Genomic DNA, 21,392 nt, shown 5'->3' on the forward strand with positions numbered 1-21,392 from the left:
GCAATACCAACTAGCTATTTCCCATTAGCACTAATCATCAAAGGTGTGAAATGAATCAGCGAGGACATGGTAAGAACATAGCCAGAAAGTGTATATAACTCTGTCTGTTATCTAAAAGCTATCAGGACTTGCTTTACTTTCATTGTTGCCTATCAGCTGGAAACTGCAATCCAAAGCAGCACCATGTGAATTGGTATCTTTACTGCTGACTGGGAAAAGCAGTAAAGGTTTTCAGACAGTAACTGTCGAGTGTGGCCATTTTATGGACTCTCTGACCCAGAATCTACTGCGCACATAAAATGATAGTGGGTTTATGGTTCAAAACATGTGATAAACACTGAGGATTTTAAAATGTTTGAGATGTTTGTTTTAATAGCGCACATACTAGGAGAGAGCAATCGGAACAGTCAATAACTGTTATTCGTCGAGTTTCATTTCAAAATTGAGTCCCCAACAACTGGCAGGGTGTTATAACCACCAACCCATCCCCTCGTGTAGACACTATTTCGCAAGGGAATGCAAAAACAATCCAGGAGAAAAGTCTTCAGAATGCCCTTTCAGAGGAGCACAGCACACATAAATGAGTATGGTTCTGATGGATGTGTAGTGTTGACACTGAATCTGTTGTCAAACTAATTTGGTCGTATATTTTGGTGTTGCATCTCACACTAAAACATTAGTCACATTTCTTCCAGTCATAACTGAGACCAACTCGTGTAACTACCCCTGTGTCCTGCAGCTGTCCAGTGATGGCGCCTCAGACAGATCACTCCTCTGCAATGCCTTGTGTAGTATATGAAAGCATGAAGCTAAATTATGCAAGACTAATGCCCTCTTTAGAGAAAATATGGTATAATATTCATAAACTCCTCGCTTTCTACTCACACCACTGGAGAGTGCAAATGTTGACGCATCGATGTGGATGGTAATGCAACTTTATTGGACTCACACGGGAGGGCTTATATTCATAGTAAAGTGTGAAAAACATTGTTATGTCAGCAGCATGAAGACATTTTACATCTCACTCCAAATTTGTTCAAGACTAATTGTTCCTCTATGTCACTTCATGTGTGAGATTCCCCTGAAATGAGGAATGCCCCCGATTTCAAGTATTTTACATGCTCAACGATATAAAAAATTCCGATTATCTTTGTGGCGATATTGGGGCACACCATGTCTTACTCTTATTTCCAAATTTGTCTTTTCCTTCTTTCTCTTGTGCAGGAGAGGAAACTCTGTGCCTTCCCCACCATTGAGATCTGCAGTTCAGATGTCACAAATTATATGGTTCCACTGTCTCGCCAAACAGACTTCTTTGTGCCAGAAATGAAAGAAGATCTCAAAACAGATGTGAAAGAGGACGATTCTGATGAGGACAGAGGAACTGACATTACAGGTAAAAAATTGACACATTTCTGAATGCTGCCAGGTCTTCCATGTAAAATAACTGATAACCCCTAACAAATATCCCTCATGAACAAACAGTTAAAAAAATTTACTGTTTAAATGGGACTGAAAAGTTGGAAAAATTAAAGAAAGACTGCAAAACAGTAACTTAACACCTCCTGAAAGCCTGTTTTTTTTTTTTTTATTACCTCCAGTGGTTTATATTCTCACTGGTTGCAGTGATGTACAGGGGCCTGTACTACAAAGCAGGTTCCACATCTCCAAGGTTTGTCTAGGTGATCGGGTTAAACTAACCGCAACAATAGACATCTCGCTAAGCAGTACTCCAACGCGTGTTAGCAACTTTGTGAGTCGACGCAGGTTTTCCGTCTCTGGGTATGTATGCATCAGTGTAAAAGTCTGTAGTTGGCATCAATTATATATTTCTAGCAGGCAGGAAAAAAACATGTTAACAGGAACAAGCTGTAGAATAACCAGTCTCTGTTTTCAGCTTAATATTCTCCTAAACTGCTCTGGGGAAGAGTAGGTTTCCAGTATTAGTTGCCATGGTGTTGCAACCCAGTAAGAAGTGACTCAGCTTTGTAATACTGAAAATCCGTAGCCGAACCTGAAGTTCAACTCACTAAGCCAATAATCCTGCTTCATAGTGCAGGCTCCTGGTGTACAGAGCTCCCTTTTGACCACACCCAAGGTTGCATCATTTTTTTAAGGGTCTGTGGTGTCATGTACTTGCAGAATAACAAAGCTTGGTGATGCAAACACAGCTCTGTCTTTTTGTTCTTTTAACTTGAATCAGTTAGAAGCAGATGGGGGGGGCGGCATATGTGACCACTTTTATTTTGCGGACTTCTGCCCTGCCCCTGATCACTGAGGACATGTGATAAATGAGTCTGTAATTGTTCAGTCATTACAAGTATGTGTCTTCAAGCGCAAAGTCTTCTGTGCCGTCATTACTCTTTGAGACTTGCTTGACTCGTCGGTGGTTGTCATGGCAGTATTGACTTTGTGAGTGCACAAATCACAGGTGAAAGAAAATGTTGTTGTGTTGTTGGGACAGAGACTGAGACTGATGGAGGCCTTTCTAAAGACAAATACAGCAGGATTGTGTGCTCTAAAGCAACTGACATTCTGCTGCACTGAGAGTCAAGGCTAACCACAACTTTTAATTAGTTTTGTCACCATCACTAGATCGAGATAAAGTTTTGATTAATGCTTTCCTTTCTGACAAATGAGGAAGTTAATAAAACAAGACTGAGTTCTTCCATATAACATGAGCCTGATATTGCGTGATTTATAGTCACATGAGGAGAAAGTACCTAGAATAATGTAGACACAGACACTCCCACACACACGCACACACAGTCTCACATCCACAAAGGGCCAACACGTCCAAACCTTCTGTTGTTTTTACATCATATCTTTCATATAAACCCTCTTTTGCTGTGCAGTGATAGAATAGAGTAAAAATAAAGTAGTTCCTACATTAAACTGCTCACAACAAAGTTTTGAGATTTACTTGAGTAACTAGGTCACGATTTTTGGACGACTCTTTCAAAGCTTTTATTATTTTATTTGTCACAAGCCAAGTTCCATCACATTCAAGAAAAGGCAAAAACCTTTTTATCTGCCATCTCCACAGCCCTGCAACGCACACCGAAACATCTAGATGTTTAAATAACACTGCAGGCCTTAGGAGATATATTTGGGTCTAAACTTTCTGTTTAAGGTCACTAATTAACATGTGGGATTTGCACAAATGGAAATTTGGTATTTGCTGTGTAGAGGGAGGGAGTATTTTCTACAATGTCAGAGTAAAGACACGATTAGACGTGAGTCTACTGAAGGCTGTGTGAGCTGACATAAAGATGCATCCGTGCAGGCTGGATATGTTTCAACATGTGCTAAAAAAAAAATGTGTTCAAATCCAGAGGCTTTATGAATCTAATGCATAAAAATACAAACACTCTGGAGGAGCCCCGAGCTGAATCAGAGGCTGAGCTGCAACATGCACTCACATAGAAATCCCCATAGGTGCAGTTGGTGTGTCCAAACCTACGATGACAAGAAAAAAAACCTTTTTCAAAGTGCTGGAATATATATATTTTTCTCTGTATTTAGAACATCATCTCCAGCATCACATTGAAGCAAATAGTCTCCTGAGTTTATTCTGTTTGTAAATTTATGTAAAGGTTGGTTTCACGGATTAATTTAGCACAGGATGATAGATAAAAAAAAAGGTCTAATGCCTTAGATATTGTTATTCTCACTTTGAAACACTCTCACAGTGTGAGAAGGAGCTGTTGTGTTTGGTGATGGTAGAGTGATAAGATTTTTACTGAGAGGAGTTACGTTTATCAGACAGATTCACGTCTACACCTTTGTGTGCAGGGTTCCTCGGTTATCCCTGTAATTTGTTTTATGAAGTAGTGTATATATTTAATAAGTCTAGATCTAAGAGGCAGAACAGCCTTCCTTTAAAACAAACCTGTGGGAATCCTTTAATCTCACTTTTATGGATTATGGTTTACTTCATGGAGAAAGAACGTGGCATGCTTATTAGATACTGCAATTGGATACATACTTCAACTCAATGTCTGTTTGTAAATTGAAATAATTGCATAAATATAGCTGCAAGCAGTGATCTTGGGGCCAAGCAGAAGCTATGGCAATTTGATCTGATCCTTTCAAAAGCTGAGCTGTAACTACTAATGGCAAAGATTCAATTTTTGTTGACTGGGGCGCCCCCGGTGAGTCCACACGCGTCAAGTTCGATGTCATTAAAGGGGAACATGTTGAAAAATGATTTTATTTCTTGATTATCAGCTACAGCGGATGCAACATCGTATAACTCCTTTGAGGCTTCGATTGAAGCCAAGTTTGGTAAAGATTGGAAAAAATGATGTTGTGTTTAAATAAATTGATACAGTTTAAACACATCCTGGAACACAGCGCTCTAATTTATACCACAGCTGTCACTCCTCCGATTCCATGGGAACTGCTTGGTATTAGAAAGTACTGAAATAGCACAAAGACACATCTGTGTTGTCAGTATGAAGTATTTTGTGGCGCTATAGCTCGGCCACTGTGTGTAAAGAGATAGAGATTGCTACTCCCCAGGCCCTTCAGGCAAGTGACTGATATGTTTTATTTGCCCAGTAGCCAAACGTACCGGCCCGAAATGGAAAACGGAGGCATTTCGTTGTCCAACACATTTATAGGGGGCTGTTTTTTGACACGGCTCCACAGTGGTGTGGTGATTGGCACCTGTCGCCTCACAGCTAAAGATTACCGATTCAGATCCCGGCTGGGGCCTTTCTGTGTGGAGTTTGCATGCACAGGTTTTCTTCAGGGACATTACGCGGTGATTCCAAATTGACCATCGGAATGAATGTGAGTGTGTGTGGTTATTTTTCTGTGTTGGCCCCAGTGATGGACTGGTGATCTGTCCAGGGTGATCCCTGCTTCCCGCCTGATGTTATCTGGGATAGGCTCCAGCCCTCTGCAACCTTGAACTGGATAAAGTGGGCATAGATAATGAATGGATTGATTAATGGACAAATTCTCTTTCATAATTCTGTACTTAACGCTTGGAATCATTTCTGTGTGCATAGCATGAATACTTATACTGATAATTACATATATCAGCTACATGGGGAGGAATTTCTCACCTTATTTAAACTTGAGTGAAAAGTGAATTATCCCTACATTCAAAGACTGCAATTATGCTAGTTAGGTTAAACTATTAAAACATTTGATAAAACCTTATGGTCTTTATACCATGATAACAACGTTTATGTTCCACAGCAGATGTGTGCCGTTACTAATGCGTGCTGATCGCTGCGGCTCTTTGAGTGTCTTATGCAGCTCTACTGTGACTCCCAGTGTGTTTCTATATCACTAATTACACTTTTAAATCTTTAAAATGGAGAAACATTTAGGTCGCACGAACATATAGGAAGCAAAAATCGTCATTTTCTTCAAGACCGAATGCAGCTCTGTTGTCTTCAGGTCTTACTGATACTGTGGTCCAGAGGTTGCTCTTGTATTTTCTAGGACCCTGAGAATACATTGGCCTGTCAGTCATTTTGATGAACAGAATAGTAAAAAATGTTTTGTTTTTTATTTTATAGCCAGATTGGTTTATTTTTTTGTTTATTTGTGGCTTTGGCTGTTTTGTGTTTATCAGTGCGCCCATGGACTAATCACAGTTCTCATGGTGGCTTTTCTGCTGATTTTCTTCTCTCAAACTTCTCCCCTCTCTGAACCTGGTAATCGCTTTAATCCCTCTTGTTCTCTTTGCTGCCACCACTTTCTTCGCCTTTAATTTGAGTTGAAAAACTTTATCAGCACTTTCTTGTCCTTCAACATCCATTGTAGCAGTTTTTTCCCCCCAAATCATTAATCTTACTAAGGAAACTACAGCTGCTGTGCCATGTTTACTCGAACCATCAGGTTCTAGTGAAATGTCTAATGTCAGAGATTCTAATGTCAGAAATGTTCCGTTAGTTTGATCTTTTAAAACTTGTTTTATGCTGAGCTTTGGTACACATCCTTTGTCCTACGTTCATGTGCTCACTTTATTTTGATATTAAAAAATTGATGAAAAATAGTTAAGTCAGAACTACTTGTTAAAAGGTAACTTTTGTAACGTTCTGCAATTGTGCTACGAATATCCAGCATTTTCTACTTTGGTGGTATGGCTCTGTCCAGAGACTTAAGAGGAGCAGCAAAGATCCGACAAAAATCGAAATAATAAATGTCGGACTGTGTTGATGGTTAGTCAAAAGGCCAAAACCACAGCTTTGTAGATCAAGCATTTAGAATTAAATAAGAGGTGCAGAAGTCTTTGAAAGGCAGATGCTACATTTATTTGCAAAAAATGAACAGAGGACTATTCACACTCAGTTTGATTTAGTTGCCAGACTTCAAAACTTTTTACTATATAGTTCAAGGGGCTGCCTCAGGCTTCAATGGCAAAAATGATAAAATGGAAAAATAAAGCTGTGTGACGAAAGGTAGAAACAAAACACATAATAAGCTGATAAAACTTCACAGTAAGACTTTTGCAGTATTAAGGCTTTTTAAAGATACCTTTCTCTAAACACATTGCATTGTTTATTATGAGAAACACAGGGTTTTCTGGGACACACTGCACACTGGCACAGTTCGACAAATGTGTGTTTCCACAAGCATGTCATGATAGGTATCCCTAAGTGCTTCTAGCTCCTGTCCCTCAATCATATACAAGATGAGCCGTCATCTTTACCATTTCTTAACTTCTGTTTTATGCATTTCATGTCAGACTTTCCTTTCCATCCAGAGACAAATTCTCCAAACCCTCAGCATGTCTCAGCCCTGTCTTCGTCCAATTACTTCCTGAAAAATCCTCTCCTCTGTTTGAAACAGCTTGAACGAGACCTTAATTTGCTGCAAATAATCCCAATGGGGCCAACTTAGCAACTAATTTAGGCAAATGTTATCTAAAGGTATTCACAGGCTTCAACCCACAGCACTGATTTTAGGAATTGCTTGCATCTGTAGAAAAGGTAAACGTTGTCCAGTATGCTGTGGCTTTTCCTTGGGTGGGTTCTCCATCCAACTGCTTATATTGAAAATTTCCCTATAACATGCAAATGATATTTAAATCCCAATATAAACCCATGCGTGCTTTATTTCAAACCAATTGCACCATGTCAAATCACATTCACACCATGTATGTTCCACTGAGGAACTTTCCCACTGGTTTTGTTTGGACTTGCTACCTAATCAACAGACCCAGGAATAGAGATCATACATAACCTAAGTAGACCACTCATGTAGAATACTTCACACTGCAGACACGATCAGATTTGTTGGACGTGATAATTAGATTGCTGAGAATCCAATAAATGCAAAGAAATGGCTGACCTTAGGGACTTGGAGACTCATTGTTTGTTGTACTTTGGTCCCTGATGACACATTTAGTTCAAAGCCACATAGATGTGCGCATGACACTTATTTGGAGTGTGAAAGCAGGGCAACGATATGCACTGTGGTGCCTCAGTGTCCAGTGGGATAGTCAAGTCAAGTCAGATTTTATCTGTCAAGCACATCTAATTTGAAAGAAGCCATTGTAGTTTATAGCAACAAAAGAGGCATGTTGAGTGCATGTTACAGAATACAGCAATAAAGTATTAAATCACTGTACAACAACATGGGAGACGACATATAAAAAAAGTCTGTAATTAAAAATGTTTCTTTTTCGGTGGGTTTTGTTCACGCTCTTTTCATCCAGCTCTCTCTTCAAGGAGACCAACTGTGGTGCTATCACTCAGTGATATTTGTTGCGTGGGAGGGATATGGTTTGCTTCTTGCATTCACGAGTCCTGGCACCTACTGTTGTTTCACTTGTAATTGTAGGGAGGCCTCATATTTTTTTTTAATTTGTCACACTTGTTCAGTCTATTCTGTTAGCATCTCCGTAGACCCCGGGTTGTTGGACAGAGTTTATATCAACCTTCCTGAAAGTCCTTTATTCTCTCTGCCTTTTTTTTCTTTTTGCAACAGTGGAGCAATGCGCATTACAACAATAACCTTCCCGACTGCTCACACAAAAAGACCTGAAGTGAGCGGTAATGAATGGTGATTGGGTCGCAGTGAATCACAGATCAAAGGCCAATTAGATTCAGGTTGAGACGGAGAGCATTTTCAAACTGATCATGTCGGCGAGGAAATCTCCGTCAATTAAGCAAATGCATGCTCACCGTGATTACAGACGTACAATGTGCTGCAGCCTCCACCAGCAAGAGCTTTTCCTTTCTGCAAAGTTACAGTGAACTGCACCGGATAAAGTACACGATGATCGGATTCAATATCATCATGATGCCGACTCATCTATGATGTTACATAAAAGATATTTTGTCACCGTAAAAATAACAATCTGCTTTGTCTGAGCTCAGCTAATAAGCACAATTTCCTCTGAGCTGTATGTGGTGAATTATAAGTGACTAAGTAGTTTTATAACACCACCATTAACTTTATCATCTCAGATCAAAGGATGGTACAGTACATTTATACCCTCAGTATCTTCACAGCCTCGCATCATTAGCTTTACTGAGCATAATGTTACTGCATTAACCAATATATGGAAAAATTAGGCTTTCTAGTCATGTTAATGGCATTGCTGGAGATAATTTGCCCAGTTCCACAACTTCGTTCAAGATTAAAATATCTAAACAACTTGAAAATTAGTCCCAAGAGGAATCCTAATGAATTCCTGGTTTCACAGCTCAAACTTCAAACTATCACAGCGTGTTTTTGAATAATCAGCACAACATTCATCACTCGCCTTATTCCAAGTTAGCATTCTTTTCCTGTAATGATTTTATTTAGTTAGTTTCTCACAGCTCTTTCTCATACAACCCATTGTATCTGTCTTGTCTTTCGCCTCGCTGCAGGTGCAGATTCCCACAGTGACGTGAGTTCAGTGAGCGGCGGCGTGCCATGGGACAGCAGAGAAACATCCCTGGCAGCATCCACGGCTGCCTCCCTGGCCTCGTCTCTGCCGCTGAGGGACGTAATGGACACAAACGAAGATATTAAGCACATGGACCAAAGCGACAGAAGCTCGAACGAGTCTGTGGGCAGCAGCTCGTCTTTTGAGGAGCTTGACATGGATCAGGAGGAGCAGGAGGGCAAGGATGACAGCGAGGACGTCCCTGAGGGCGAAAATGGAGCTCAAGAAGCAGCCAAACTGGTGGTTGAGAAGGAGCCCTTGGGAGATGGAGAGGAGTAGGAAGGATGCATTAGAGATGAGGGATGTAGCCATGCAACACTGGCATGGTAGAGAGCTTCTCAGCTGTGCTGTTGTTGGATCTAAATGTCATGACCAACATATTTCCGCGCCTTCTAAAAATCTTTGTTTGAAGCCTGTACTTTATGTTTAACAGTAATGGCAATTTTTAAGAAATAATTCCCGATTATATATTTCAGCCCTGTCAGTGCAGAACAACAACGAGTGGCTCTGCACATTATGTGCAGCAAAATTAGAGGTAAAACACCTTTTAACTGCATTGACACCAACTATCCTGGATCATCAAATGACGTTTGACGTTCGTACGACGGTTGATATTTTACCCCATCTCATAGGGTGACGTCCTGAAGAAATGTATTTCGCGTGTTTGTGAACATGACCGAGGTTTGGTGTCTTGATGTACAGTAATGATTGAGTCCAAACATACAGGAGCTGCTGCTGTAAATGGAGCTGCTTCATTGTGTTTTTTACACAGCATCCTGAGGCAGAGGAACAACTCGGTCTCAACATCAACGTCCCCACTGGAACATGTTTTCTCTTTGAGACTGTACAGAATATTTTATTGTCACTCTATGCTCAAATAATTGCTTTTTTATGTAATGTTGTCGTTCTATACTTGGTATGTAAAACCACTCTTAGCTTTTTCCTGTTGTAGCCAAAATTCACTTACTATCCGAGACTAGATGTTTGTAGGTTGGCGTTGCTGATATTGGCAATATAGAAATGCACCCACACATTGTTTGTGTTTCTCTGTGTGAAATAAAATTTTCAAATGGAAAGTTAATTTAATATGAATGAGTTGTGCATGCATTTATTTCACACCCGCACATACTCACAAAAATACAACCCCAATTCTAAAACAGTTGGGACGCAAAGTGGTTGGACGAATCGTAATGTGAAACACCTTTTTGGAAATAATGGACACCGTGTCCTTCAGAATAAAATAAGAGGGACCATCCAGCTTGTTATCAGCTCCCAGTTCAAAAGCATTGCTTCTCTGATGGTTCGGGGGTGCATTAGTGCCTATGAAACTGGCAGCTTGCTCATCTGAAAAGGGATATCAAGGTTTTAGAGGAACATATGATCCCATCCACATGACAGGCTTTTCAGGGAAGGCCTAGTCTACTGCTGAAACATAGACTGCATCCAGTACTACATAATGGGTTTATAGTAGAGGGATCCTGAGCTGGACTGAACTGCCGCAGTCCAGACCTTCCACCATCTGAACACATTTGGTGCATCGTGAAAGACAGAATATGTCAAAGAAGACTCAGGACTGTTTAGCTGCTAGAATCCTATATCAGACAAGAATAGGACAACATTCTTCTCCCAAGAGTCCATCAGCTGGTCTCCTCGGTTCCCAGGCGTTTACAGATTGTTGTTAAAAGAAGACGGAATGTTACACAGTGGTAAACATGACCTTGTCCCAACTTTTTTGAGACATGTTGCTGCCATCAAAATCGAGATAAGTGAATATTTTTCATGAAATGGTGAAACATCTCCCATTCAACATTTGATTTTTTTGTCATTGTTGTAATGTGAATAGCGCATTAGTTTCTGAGATTTGTACATCATTGCATTCTGTTTTTAATTATATTTTACACGGCATTCCAACCTTTTTAAAATTGGTTGTACTACCGTCCCTTTTCTTCACAGATGCTTGTTTGAAAAATGCAACTTTTAAGTTTTTCTAACATACAGCCAAATGATTTTCCTGTGCACTCTAGGGACAGTCATCCATTTTTATTTGTCTCCCAACAGAGACGGGAAGATGTAATAGTGTCAGTGGCAGTACTACGCATTATTGTTAAGAAGCCATTGATGAGGCAGAAAGGTTATTCAGCTCGCTCTTAAAGGCTAACTGCTTTCAAGGTGACTGCCAGAGCCGCTGCTTTGTTCAGGCACAGATGAATACAGAAGCTGAATAAAGAAGAAATGTTGAAGAAAAAGACTGGCAGTTTTTTCAGTGCAAGTTGAGCAAATGAAGTACATCTGTTTTGAGATTTTCTCAACTCCCCCTGGTGCATCTAAGCCAGGTGCTAAATATAATGCAAATCTACATTTGTAAGTATCATTAGGAAGAGTAAACATGCTTATTACAGAAAGCTACTGTATCTAAATGATTTCCCACAAGAGCTGCATTGATTTGGTCACAAGAGGGTTAATAGGCTCCAAGCAAACTTCTGATGGAAATGCCTTGTCTTTAGGCTGGGATCCTTAATGAGTATCATGACCTATAAATACAAATGTTTTCTGGGCAATTCAATATCATAATTGGCCTGGTACTTTCACAGATTAACATGCCATCCGTGAAAGAATGTAACAAGTCTACCGTTGTCTGGTGTGTCTTACATCGACAAGGTATTTGCTTATTGTGAATAGAATAGGCCTCTGTTATCAGTGCCCCTGGGGTGTATATTTCTCAGCTGTTGTGTGTTCATTAAAAAGCAAACTTAACAGGTCTGCATCATGCTTAAGCATTAAAATGGATATTCCCTCAGCTGATTATTGAATTTACTAACATCAGTATCTTCCGTGGAAACTTCATGTCGCTCAAGCTTTTGTGGACTCTCCCAGGTGCACAAGAAGTGTGTGGTAAATCTGCATCTCTATTTTTGAAAAACGAAAAATATCCAGATGAAAACCCACTTGCAAACCAGCGGTTCATTTTGGAATAACAAACATCCTCTAATACCATGAACAAAACTCCAAATCAGACATGATCGTTTTGGAAGAAGGCCAGCAATATACCAAAGAGGACTGAGGCTCCTTTGTCTGCTAATGCAAAAGGAAATACCTTAACATGACAGTGCTGCTTTTGCATTTAATCAGTCCATGTAGTATTTAAGTATCACCTCTGGTTGTCCAGAAAATTTATCAACATGTTGTTTAACTGTCGCTCAACAAAGCCTTGGTAACATTTTGTTTGCGTAGCCTCAGAGGTGTGATGAGTCTGCACGGACAGATGCCCTCACCGCACGTATGTTGCGCTTTCAGTTTTAATACTGGCACCCACAACCTTTGTCCAAAGGCAAAAACGAAAATCAGTGTGGAGGGGAGACTGCGCCGCCACAGTGGGTCATCAACTGATTTAATTAATCGTGAAACCCAGATAGGTGTCATGCAGCTCCTAGGGCATGGAGATTATTGCCCCCCTGTGATGTTAATTATTAATCTCATAACACTGCAAGCCCGCGAAGAGAGAAGGAGATGTTTCAACGCACAAATTTAGATGCCAACCAATGCGGGTCTGAGGCAGCTCTTGATAGGGGAGAGCAAGGGTCGCAGCTCCCTCTGAAGCCGCGTGTCCTCTGCGCGCATCCCTGTGCCATCTGGGAGTGACCTCACACTTTTAACGTGTCCTGTCACAACTTGCTTGCTGATGCCAAATAAAAATTTCCACCGCTGACAATAATCAGTCTCCAGAGCATCGCTATTTTAATCAACTGTGCCCTCCTCCAGGCCGATTCAACAAATAGGAGCGATTCTTAAATACACTGATACCCAAACGCGAGAGCTTCCTAAATTGCAAGTGGCTGAGATAAACCGTTTCCATTAAACCGAAAATTACATCATTGTGGCACCGCGGTGCAGCGCGACAGAGTATCCCTAGGACCACTCTTGCGTGAGGCAGGAGTAGGCATCTAATCAGTGTCAGTAATCTTTCAGTAATCTTTTCTCAAGAATGAAAACATTGTTAAAGTTGAGGCGAGTCATATTTATCTTATCAATAGTAAGGGATGATTTTGCGCAGCTTACTCGAGTAACAGGTTGAATTCAAACTTTGTGTCCGATTGTTTTTTTTTTTTTTTTTTTTATCTAATAGAGCTGATTTAAATCAATTTTTTTTCTTCCTTTTTTCTTCCCGCCCAAGGCTGGTTATTAAATCAAAGTAGCTCCATTTAGTTCTATCGCAGTTGATGCTCAACAAAGCGTCCCCCCTTTAGAGCAGAATGAAGATGTGGGTGTCTGTTGCATTTGTTTCAAGCGCGTTGAGGAAGTGTGACTTTTGAAGCGCTGACAGCAGCATCAGACCTCCAGGAATCCGGCGGCTACTGTGCGTGTGTGTCTGTGTGTGTCTGTGTGGTTGATGTTTTTCAGCACTACGGACAGCTCCTGGCGCGCGGCTCAGCTGTACGCGGTTCAAACTTGAGGCAGCAACACTCACCTCCTTCATCCATGCACGCAGCTCCACTCTAACCCACTGTCCGAGTTGTTTTAAGATTAAAAAGCAAGACTGCAGCGAAGGATATGCCTTCGGTTTACACAGAAAATTCACTGCACAGCTGCGCCGGAAACTGAGGCACCCTTCACAGGTAAGCCAGTGTGTTTTTGGCTCGACTGTTTTTACGCGTTGAATGCATGTTTTTGGATTTCTCCGAACTTCAACTGATGGCTTGTTGAGAAGGTAAACTGAGTGTGTTTATTCAGGCTTGACTTTGCTGTGGGACTGACCTCACGTTTTCATTGGGTTGATAAAACCTTTGCAGATTACATCCGAAAATCATTGTGACTCTCATCTGAAACAGATTATAGCATGTTCAATTAGTGCGTAGTTTGTAGGCAAACATTTTTGGCGATATTATTGTTTTTCCGAAACACTATTTGTGCACATTTGTTACCTCATTGTTTATTATCATTATTGTTGTTGTTGTTGTTGCCAGTCTCGCTTCAGCCATCTGCGAAATCTTCCAAATGTGCGAGGCTGTTAAAAAAAATACCTAACAGGCGAAGAAGAACTACACCAAACCCTTACATCTCCTGATTTTGACCATCAAAAGAGGGACACACGGCCAAAAAATTGATTTAGAAACTAATTAGTTTGTGTGTCACAGCGTCTAGATCTTCATAAACAAGGCTAATCGTCATATTTTGTTTATAAATGTTCCTTTTATTTTAACATTAATATATTAACGAATATGGTATTACATGTGATTTATTTTTAATGTTTTAGTCAAAATTATCACGAAAACTATACTATACTGCATGTGTAGCTGATAGAAAGCTCAAAATTCCATTTTTAAACACGATATAACATATACCCTTTACAAACGTTTTGAGGCTGCAGCATTAATACTGGACAAAGCTATTAAGAGAAGCAAAATGTACTGTGGAAGCTTCCTCCAGTCCCTGTGGCATATCTGCTGCATGTTCAGCAGATTAAACACAAAAACAGCCCTCAGTGTGCTCTGCAGTCAACTCACACACAGATTTATGTCAAAGCAAATAATTGGTAAGCTGTTTAATCAACCATTGTTACATCAGAGGCACGTTTCTGAATTTCTTACATAACGAGATGACTGTAGGCATGCCAGTATATGCTCCTTTAAAACTAAGAAAGTGGGATGATGTATGAGCCCAGCACTCACAGCTAAATATGTTGATTTTTGTAAATTATTCAGCTCATGGCTGACTGGAGATGAACATTCCCCACTGCCATCTACTGAATCCAGATGAAGAAGTGGCAAGGTTTAGGCAGTAGGTGTCTGAACTGTGGGTCCTAAATAGATCAGTCCTGTATGCTGTTTGTTTCACCTTTTACCACCAAGAAAAAAAACAAAAAACTCTCACTTTCTTAGATATGAAAAGAAAAAGAAAATCTTTACCTGAAAAAAAAAGGACCCTAAGCATCCCTTTAAATACGTCAGTTCTTGTAAAAGCTGCTGCTGATTATTGGGATCTATACACAGATTTACGTTGACCGAAATCAATAAATTGTTGGCCAATTAGTTGTCAGTAAAGGACTACAACTGAATTTAGTCTTTCCCGCTCTCTGATTTTAAGTTGTAAGTTAAGAGACAACTGCATTGTTATCATCATTCAAACCCTTTACTAGACACAGAGGATGTATTACCTAACTGCCATCGGTGACTAAATTCCTGTGTTATGAACCCTCCTGCAGCTATCAAACATGACAGCTTAATAGCTTACTCTTCCTAATGGTCACGCAAACACACTCAAACACACACACTAATATGCAGGTGGAACAGATACGTTGGATGTCTGCCAGCATCATCCATGTAAATGCTCATTTATACTTTATAACATCTGTCGACTGAAATATTTAGAAATCCCTTTGCAATGTCTCTCATTTGTATTTGGGAAGCTAATAGTCCATCTGCACCTGTCTGACCAAAAGATATTTGTGTGGCTCTTTCTGAATACGGTGAAAGTAGCGCAGCCACGAAAGACAAGAAATAACGGAACACAGTCTTAATTGCTATAATTTCTGGTGCAAACAATAACTTGAAATACTTTCAGTGCCATTTCTGTTTTGACTACGTATTGTAGTTATAGTTCCTACAAAGTAAACTTAAGACAAAAATCTAGATGGAGTGTATCATCATGATGTAAATGTACAAAATCAGCGTGGTTTCTGGATCATTAACATTATAGTCCAGCAAAAAACACAACATATTGCACTGTAACTTCAAGCAGAAGGATTTAAGCATGGATTTACTCAGGTGAAAGCACTGATACGCTTTTGATTAATTAGTAATGTGTGTATGACTCTCAGATTAAAATTAACTGTGGCACTGACTTTGACTGTGCATGCAAGGTTCCTTGGTCAGTCCAGAGTCAGCCGCCCCAATAATTTACACCGTGAGCGATAATGAACAGTTGTTGAGTCCTTCCATCTCCAACTCAAACTGCTATTACTTCAGACTAAAGGTCACTCTGATGAGCAGTTAATAAAAATGCATAACCATATATGTGTGGTTTCCTCTTCTCTTCAGGGTTTGCATAAATAGCCAATCGAGGACAAGAAGCAAACCAACTCCCATCTATCTTTACTGATGTTGCTAATTCATGGCTAACACAAAGGTGGCATCTCAGTTTCTGCTGCTAAGAGCTGAGACAGTCCAAATAACATGACTGAACAGTGTTCAAGTAAGACCAAGTCTTACTCTAACAGTGCAGTAGTTGCCAACATTGATTTGCTTTTGGCATCTTAATTCTGTATTAGCAGTGATAGTGACTTTTTTCACTCTTTAGTTTCATTAATTTCTCTAACCTTCATAAAATACTTTAACATTTCTCTCTTAGTGGATGCTCTTTTTTTACTAGTGTAAGTGGGGTGGGATCCAAATTTGGTGTTATTTACTTTGCCAGTGGGATATTTGATCAGAAACTGTTTTTTAATTGACTTTTAAATGCCACATGTTAAGTTCACAACAGTCTCTCAATCAAGTCAAGAGATTTGCTAAAGTGCAAGTGTCTTGACTTTATAGAGACAATATAAAGGTGTAATGTATATGTTCAACTTCCTTTTAATAGTAATCTATTAGTAACAGGATAGATGAGTTGAATAAAAATTAACACGGCAGAACAGGACACAATGATCTGCTGAAACAGAAATGGAGTTACTGGAGATGGTGGAATCCCTCCAAAATGATCACAGCGCCTGAACAGAACATAACTTTAATTATACCAAGGCGAGACCTAAATTAAGAGAAATTGAAGCAGCTACATGCAAGCAACTCTGCCTGCTCTTGGAAACAGAGTTATATGAATTACAAAATGTTGCAACAGAAAAGCTAAATGCAAGCTCTCATTTAAGCACATATATAAACTTATCTAACTTCAATTTTTTCATTGATATTTCTGTGAAATAAGAGTACCCCTAAAACATCCTGGTGATGTCCACTGGCCACTTTGTTTAAAAAACAGTGTGGTGGTGCTGATGAATAATGCAGAGCCGCAATAAACCCCTGAAATAAAAGCAACACACATCCATCACTGTGCTCAGGCCAGTCGTAAGATTGGCCATAATGATCTCTAAGAGACAAAAAGAGTGGATGCATGTTTGATGAAGGGGGCAGAATGGGGCTCCGGGGAGGGACTGTTGAACTCAAGGAAAGGATTCCCCTTTACAGGTGTATTAAGGAGATGGATGAAGGGGAGGTGGTGTAAAGTTAGGCCAGAAAGATTCAGTAAATTTGCAGTAAAACAGAGGCAGTAAAGTCTACAAAGGATTATCAGGAGCTGAATATGATCGAGACTCACTCTTCATTTGCAGAATACATCTAACTGAATGTAGGCACCGAATGAACGATTCAGTGATGTAAATGCCTCTAAATTGTTGCAAGTCCTCATGATTGGAGGCACAAACTTCAACGTCTCCTCATTCTTTAATTGGTAGTTACAGAAATGGCCTTATCAGACAAGGTCAGTGTTTATATTTGCGGGAGACATTTAATGATTTTAATGATGTAACTCTGTCAAATGAGTCCTGTCAGTGGACTCACAAGCAGAAGCAGTTTGTCTTCCCTGCAACAAATTGGATTGAAATACTTAACTGTTTCCTTGAGGTATTCACAGAAAATATATACAAGATTTCCTGTAAATATCTTAGACACAAATAGAGGATTGTATAAATAGTGTTGTTTGATAAGTTATAATATAAATAAAAAATCTCTCAGAAGCTGAGTGCCCAATCACCAGAATGAATGCTGACATTTTGCGTTTCTAGAATTCACAGAATTATAATTTCGATATTTCTCGACCAATAGAGCCCGACGTCTATTCCATCTCTTCACCTTGTAATGTTCTTGTGGAGTGTGCAGGGTTTTGATATCCTGGGATCTAATGTCTAATTTATTGCGTGATCGTCTCACCTAACCAAGTAGCTTTGCTGCTCAAACTCAAACCACACAGTGAGTATGAAATAAAGTTTCAAGAAATAATAGGCGCGACCGTTTATTGTTCAAAATATGTCTAACTCAAGGAAAGGATTCTTTCCTACTGATATGTCGCTCTTTCAGCTGGTAAGTATTGGGCTTTTTTATCCATTTACTTATTATGTCACTGACCAAAATAAGTGACAAACAATGTAGCTGTCACCAAATCACCACGTTGAGCTGTTAATTGAGCTGTTAATCTATACAGCTCTGAACATTTTGCACGTGCCATACGCTTGAATAATTTATTCATTTGCTTATTCTATTCATATATTCATTCATTTTACAAATAAGATGCACCCCATCCCTTGTGGTTATTATGTTGTTACTGGGTTCTTCTGTTACCTCTGGGTCAAAGCCCAGGAAAGGAACTGTGCAGCATGAGCTAAATGCCTTGCTAAATCTGAATCTTGAATATATACATGCAAATGTAACGTGTATGTTCAACTTCCAACATGCATTGTCTTGTTATGTTGGTCCGATTTTGAGAAATTAGTATAGTTTTAATGTAACTAACTATGCTATGGACAGATTCGAGGCTAAATTATTATTCAACTTGACCTTAGTAACCGAGACTGAAAACAGACAAATAGGAGAACGCAAACTGTCAAGAAATTGATGAGCTACACTCATTGTTGCATCCGGCGTCAGAGTTATTCATTGTTAATGAATGGTAATGCGCATGTTTTAGTTTTTCACTCCTTCCTTTTTGTTAAAGAGACCATTCTCAGTCTTCCCCCACCCGTGATCATTCTCTTTGTCAGCTGGAAATGTGATTTTAGGGAGGCCTAACTTCCATTACCTTTGCTTCCTCTCAGCGAAGCTCCAACTCATTCCACAGGGGATCTCCAACCTGCTCATCCAGGCTTAAGGCTGCATATACACTAGATGACCTCCACTCTTCAACACTTCTATCGCCTGGGGGAATATTACCATATGAATGCAGCACTCCAGTCCTGGGGAAAATGAGTGTCAGAAAAAAATCAGCATCCCTCTCAAACCTTGCTATTATTCCACTTTCACTGATGCCCCCCTCTGCCATCCTCTCCCTCTTTTTTTCCCTCCTTACCCTCTCACATCTGCTACCTTTTCTTGTAATTTCTCAGCCTCCGATCCACGGCTCCCTACCAACGCCCCCATTCCCTCACACAGTCTGGTTTGAAGTGTGTGAGAGGCTGGCAGGCTTAAGTCTCTTGAATTAAAAAGGCCATCTGGTGAAGAGGGAAATGGAGATGGTTAGATAGGAGGAGAGAAAATAACTGAGCGGCATAGTTTTTCTTTGAAGTTGCCATGCAGACAGAATCCTTGGTGGGATACCGCATCTAAAGTGTAAATATTGCTTTTAGAAGCTGCCATTTATACATTCCCACATTATTTGGGGAATTACACCACACTGATCTCATACATAAGCTAAAAACTATAATGCCCAACAGTTAACTGACAAAGAGAAAACCCAAAGAGATAAAGTATTGTACAAACATGAGAGAAGTTTAAATCTTTTCATCAACTATTTTGCATGGTGTGGCAAAAAGGAAAATAAGCATAATTGCCGAAATGTTAAACTCTCCATTTAAAGCTACAGTCTGCAGGATTTGTTGTTGTCATACGTAAAGTCCTAATTTTTGGCATTTTAAGAGTTTACACGATCTATCAGAACGCTTGAAGTTGAAAACGGTGACCTCCGTAGTCGCAAAATGCAAGAAATGCTTATTTTTTAACCGAAAAATAAAAAGTTCAACTTCCCGTCCCACCTCATCAAAACACATGAGAACTCGTGCACGTCTACGTGCACGCCAGATGCGCCTACACGACTCCTCATTCATCAACTCACCTGTCATTTGCGATCATGGAAGACACAGTAAGTAGACTAGCCCGCAATGAAGTTCAATAGTATAGATAAATAAGCGTGGGGACGAGCCTACCTTGTATCGCGCGTGCACAATCGGTGATTGACGGGCAGCAGAGCCCAGCTCGTAACCTGATTGGTTACCTTTTACCGGTCCGGTCTGCAATTTTGTAAACAAACCTGCTGGCTTTGGAGGGACCTAGCGGGACATATAGGGGACCTAGAGAACTCATTTTTTTTTGTATTGGGGTATTTAATGTACTACTTTCAGAATCCCCGGACAGTTCCAGGCATTATGCTTGACAAAGAGTTGCAGACTGCAGCTTTAAATGTGATTTTCAGTAAAACACCTTGGAAAATAAATGTACCTTGATGTGTTACAGAAAAACTGCAGCACCCAGAGATTACGCTCACGGTGAAACATTGACATATGCAAAGACACATTTTTAAAACGGGTGTTCCTACTGTCGTACTACTGGAGAGCAGTGAACAAACACACAGGAATGGAGTCCACTGGTGAGTCGAGGGCCTCCTATGAGAATGCAGGATCCGAGAGGAGACCGACAATGTGTCAGTCAGAAATCCTTTTGTCACCATTCTCTCCAGAGACCACGGGCCTAAGTGCTTTCCTGGTGCAACTGCTGACATTTTGTTTTTTTCACTGAAATATCCTATTTGACATGAATACATTTGATTCAGCATACCTTCCAAACATATAATTTATTTCTGCCATTTGGTATCTTATGACTTGAGCAGCAATGTTTCACATGCTGCAGAGCCACACTGCAACCGCAACACATCGTCTCAATCCTAAAACTTGTTTTGCTCTACACAGTCATTTGTTGTTGAGGATTTTGAATGCACAAGGAGTAGGTGTGATTTTGCCTCATATGCGTAACCTGTTGCAGTGGAAGTTCACTTGTTGACAAGCTGCTGAGGGAGCAAAAGGAAAGTGCGGAATCCACACAATTATTTTGTGCAGAGGGAAAAGGGACATCTTAAGTTTAACTGACAGTTCCCGGGATGTAATGCTCCATGATACGTGTTATTACTTACTAAAAGATGCATAGTTTGCACCAGAAGCATCTCTTGAGCACGTCGTTGTTTTTATTTTTTTCAAACTATTGTGAAAGAACTGAGATTTTAAAGTGACAACTTAACATGTTGATGGTGTTTAAATAGATGCGTGGATTTTTTAAAATTGATTTGTTATAGCTTCATTTGGAGAGAGTTTTGGTTTAAAAGCAAAAACTTTGGTTGGAATGTTATCAGTTGGTCAGCCCACAGTGCAGACCTCCCAGTTCTCCCATAAGAACAAGCACCATGCATGATCACACTGGCCTGCTTGGCCAGGTCTGTCTTCCACTTTCTCTTCATCCTCTACATCTTCTGGCAAGTTTCCATGGAAACAACAGTGGAAGTGAGAGAGAGAGAGAGAGAGAGAGAGAGAGAGAGAGAGAGAGAGAGGCAAAAGAGAGTGAAAGACAGAGAGGAATCCCAAAGAATGTGATCTGCAGTCTGACTCCTGCTTAGCTTGTTTTATTAGGTGGGTCTGTGTTTTGAGACAGAATGAAAGAAAGAAATATGGGTGTTAATATCCCACCGCTCTAATTTATGATCTCCAATCAATACAGTTAATTACTGCTTATCAGCCTGCTTTTTACTT

At 40.0% G+C, this 21,392-nt stretch overlaps 2 protein-coding genes across 2 annotated transcripts in view; both read left to right on the forward strand.

The window, feature by feature from the left end:
* Positions 1-9,988, forward strand: part of tex264a (testis expressed 264, ER-phagy receptor a) — a 71,181-nt gene extending 61,193 nt beyond the window's left edge. Inside the window, exons 3-4 of the mRNA XM_075460965.1 lie at positions 1,225-1,396; positions 8,844-9,988. Coding sequence (XP_075317080.1) covers positions 1,225-1,396; positions 8,844-9,181 — 510 coding nt within the window. The 3' untranslated portion in view covers positions 9,182-9,988. The remainder of the gene's footprint in view (positions 1-1,224; positions 1,397-8,843) is intronic.
* Positions 9,989-13,308: 3,320 nt separating this feature from the next.
* grm2a (glutamate receptor, metabotropic 2a) overlaps positions 13,309-21,392 on the forward strand; it is a 44,049-nt gene continuing 35,965 nt past the window's right edge. Inside the window, exon 1 of the mRNA XM_075460967.1 lies at positions 13,309-13,515. The gene's annotated coding sequence lies outside the window, so the exon portion shown is untranslated. The remainder of the gene's footprint in view (positions 13,516-21,392) is intronic.

Source organism: Odontesthes bonariensis, chromosome 3 (genome assembly GCF_027942865.1).
Source record: "Odontesthes bonariensis isolate fOdoBon6 chromosome 3, fOdoBon6.hap1, whole genome shotgun sequence".
In the NCBI taxonomy this organism is placed as follows: domain Eukaryota; kingdom Metazoa; phylum Chordata; class Actinopteri; order Atheriniformes; family Atherinopsidae; genus Odontesthes; species Odontesthes bonariensis.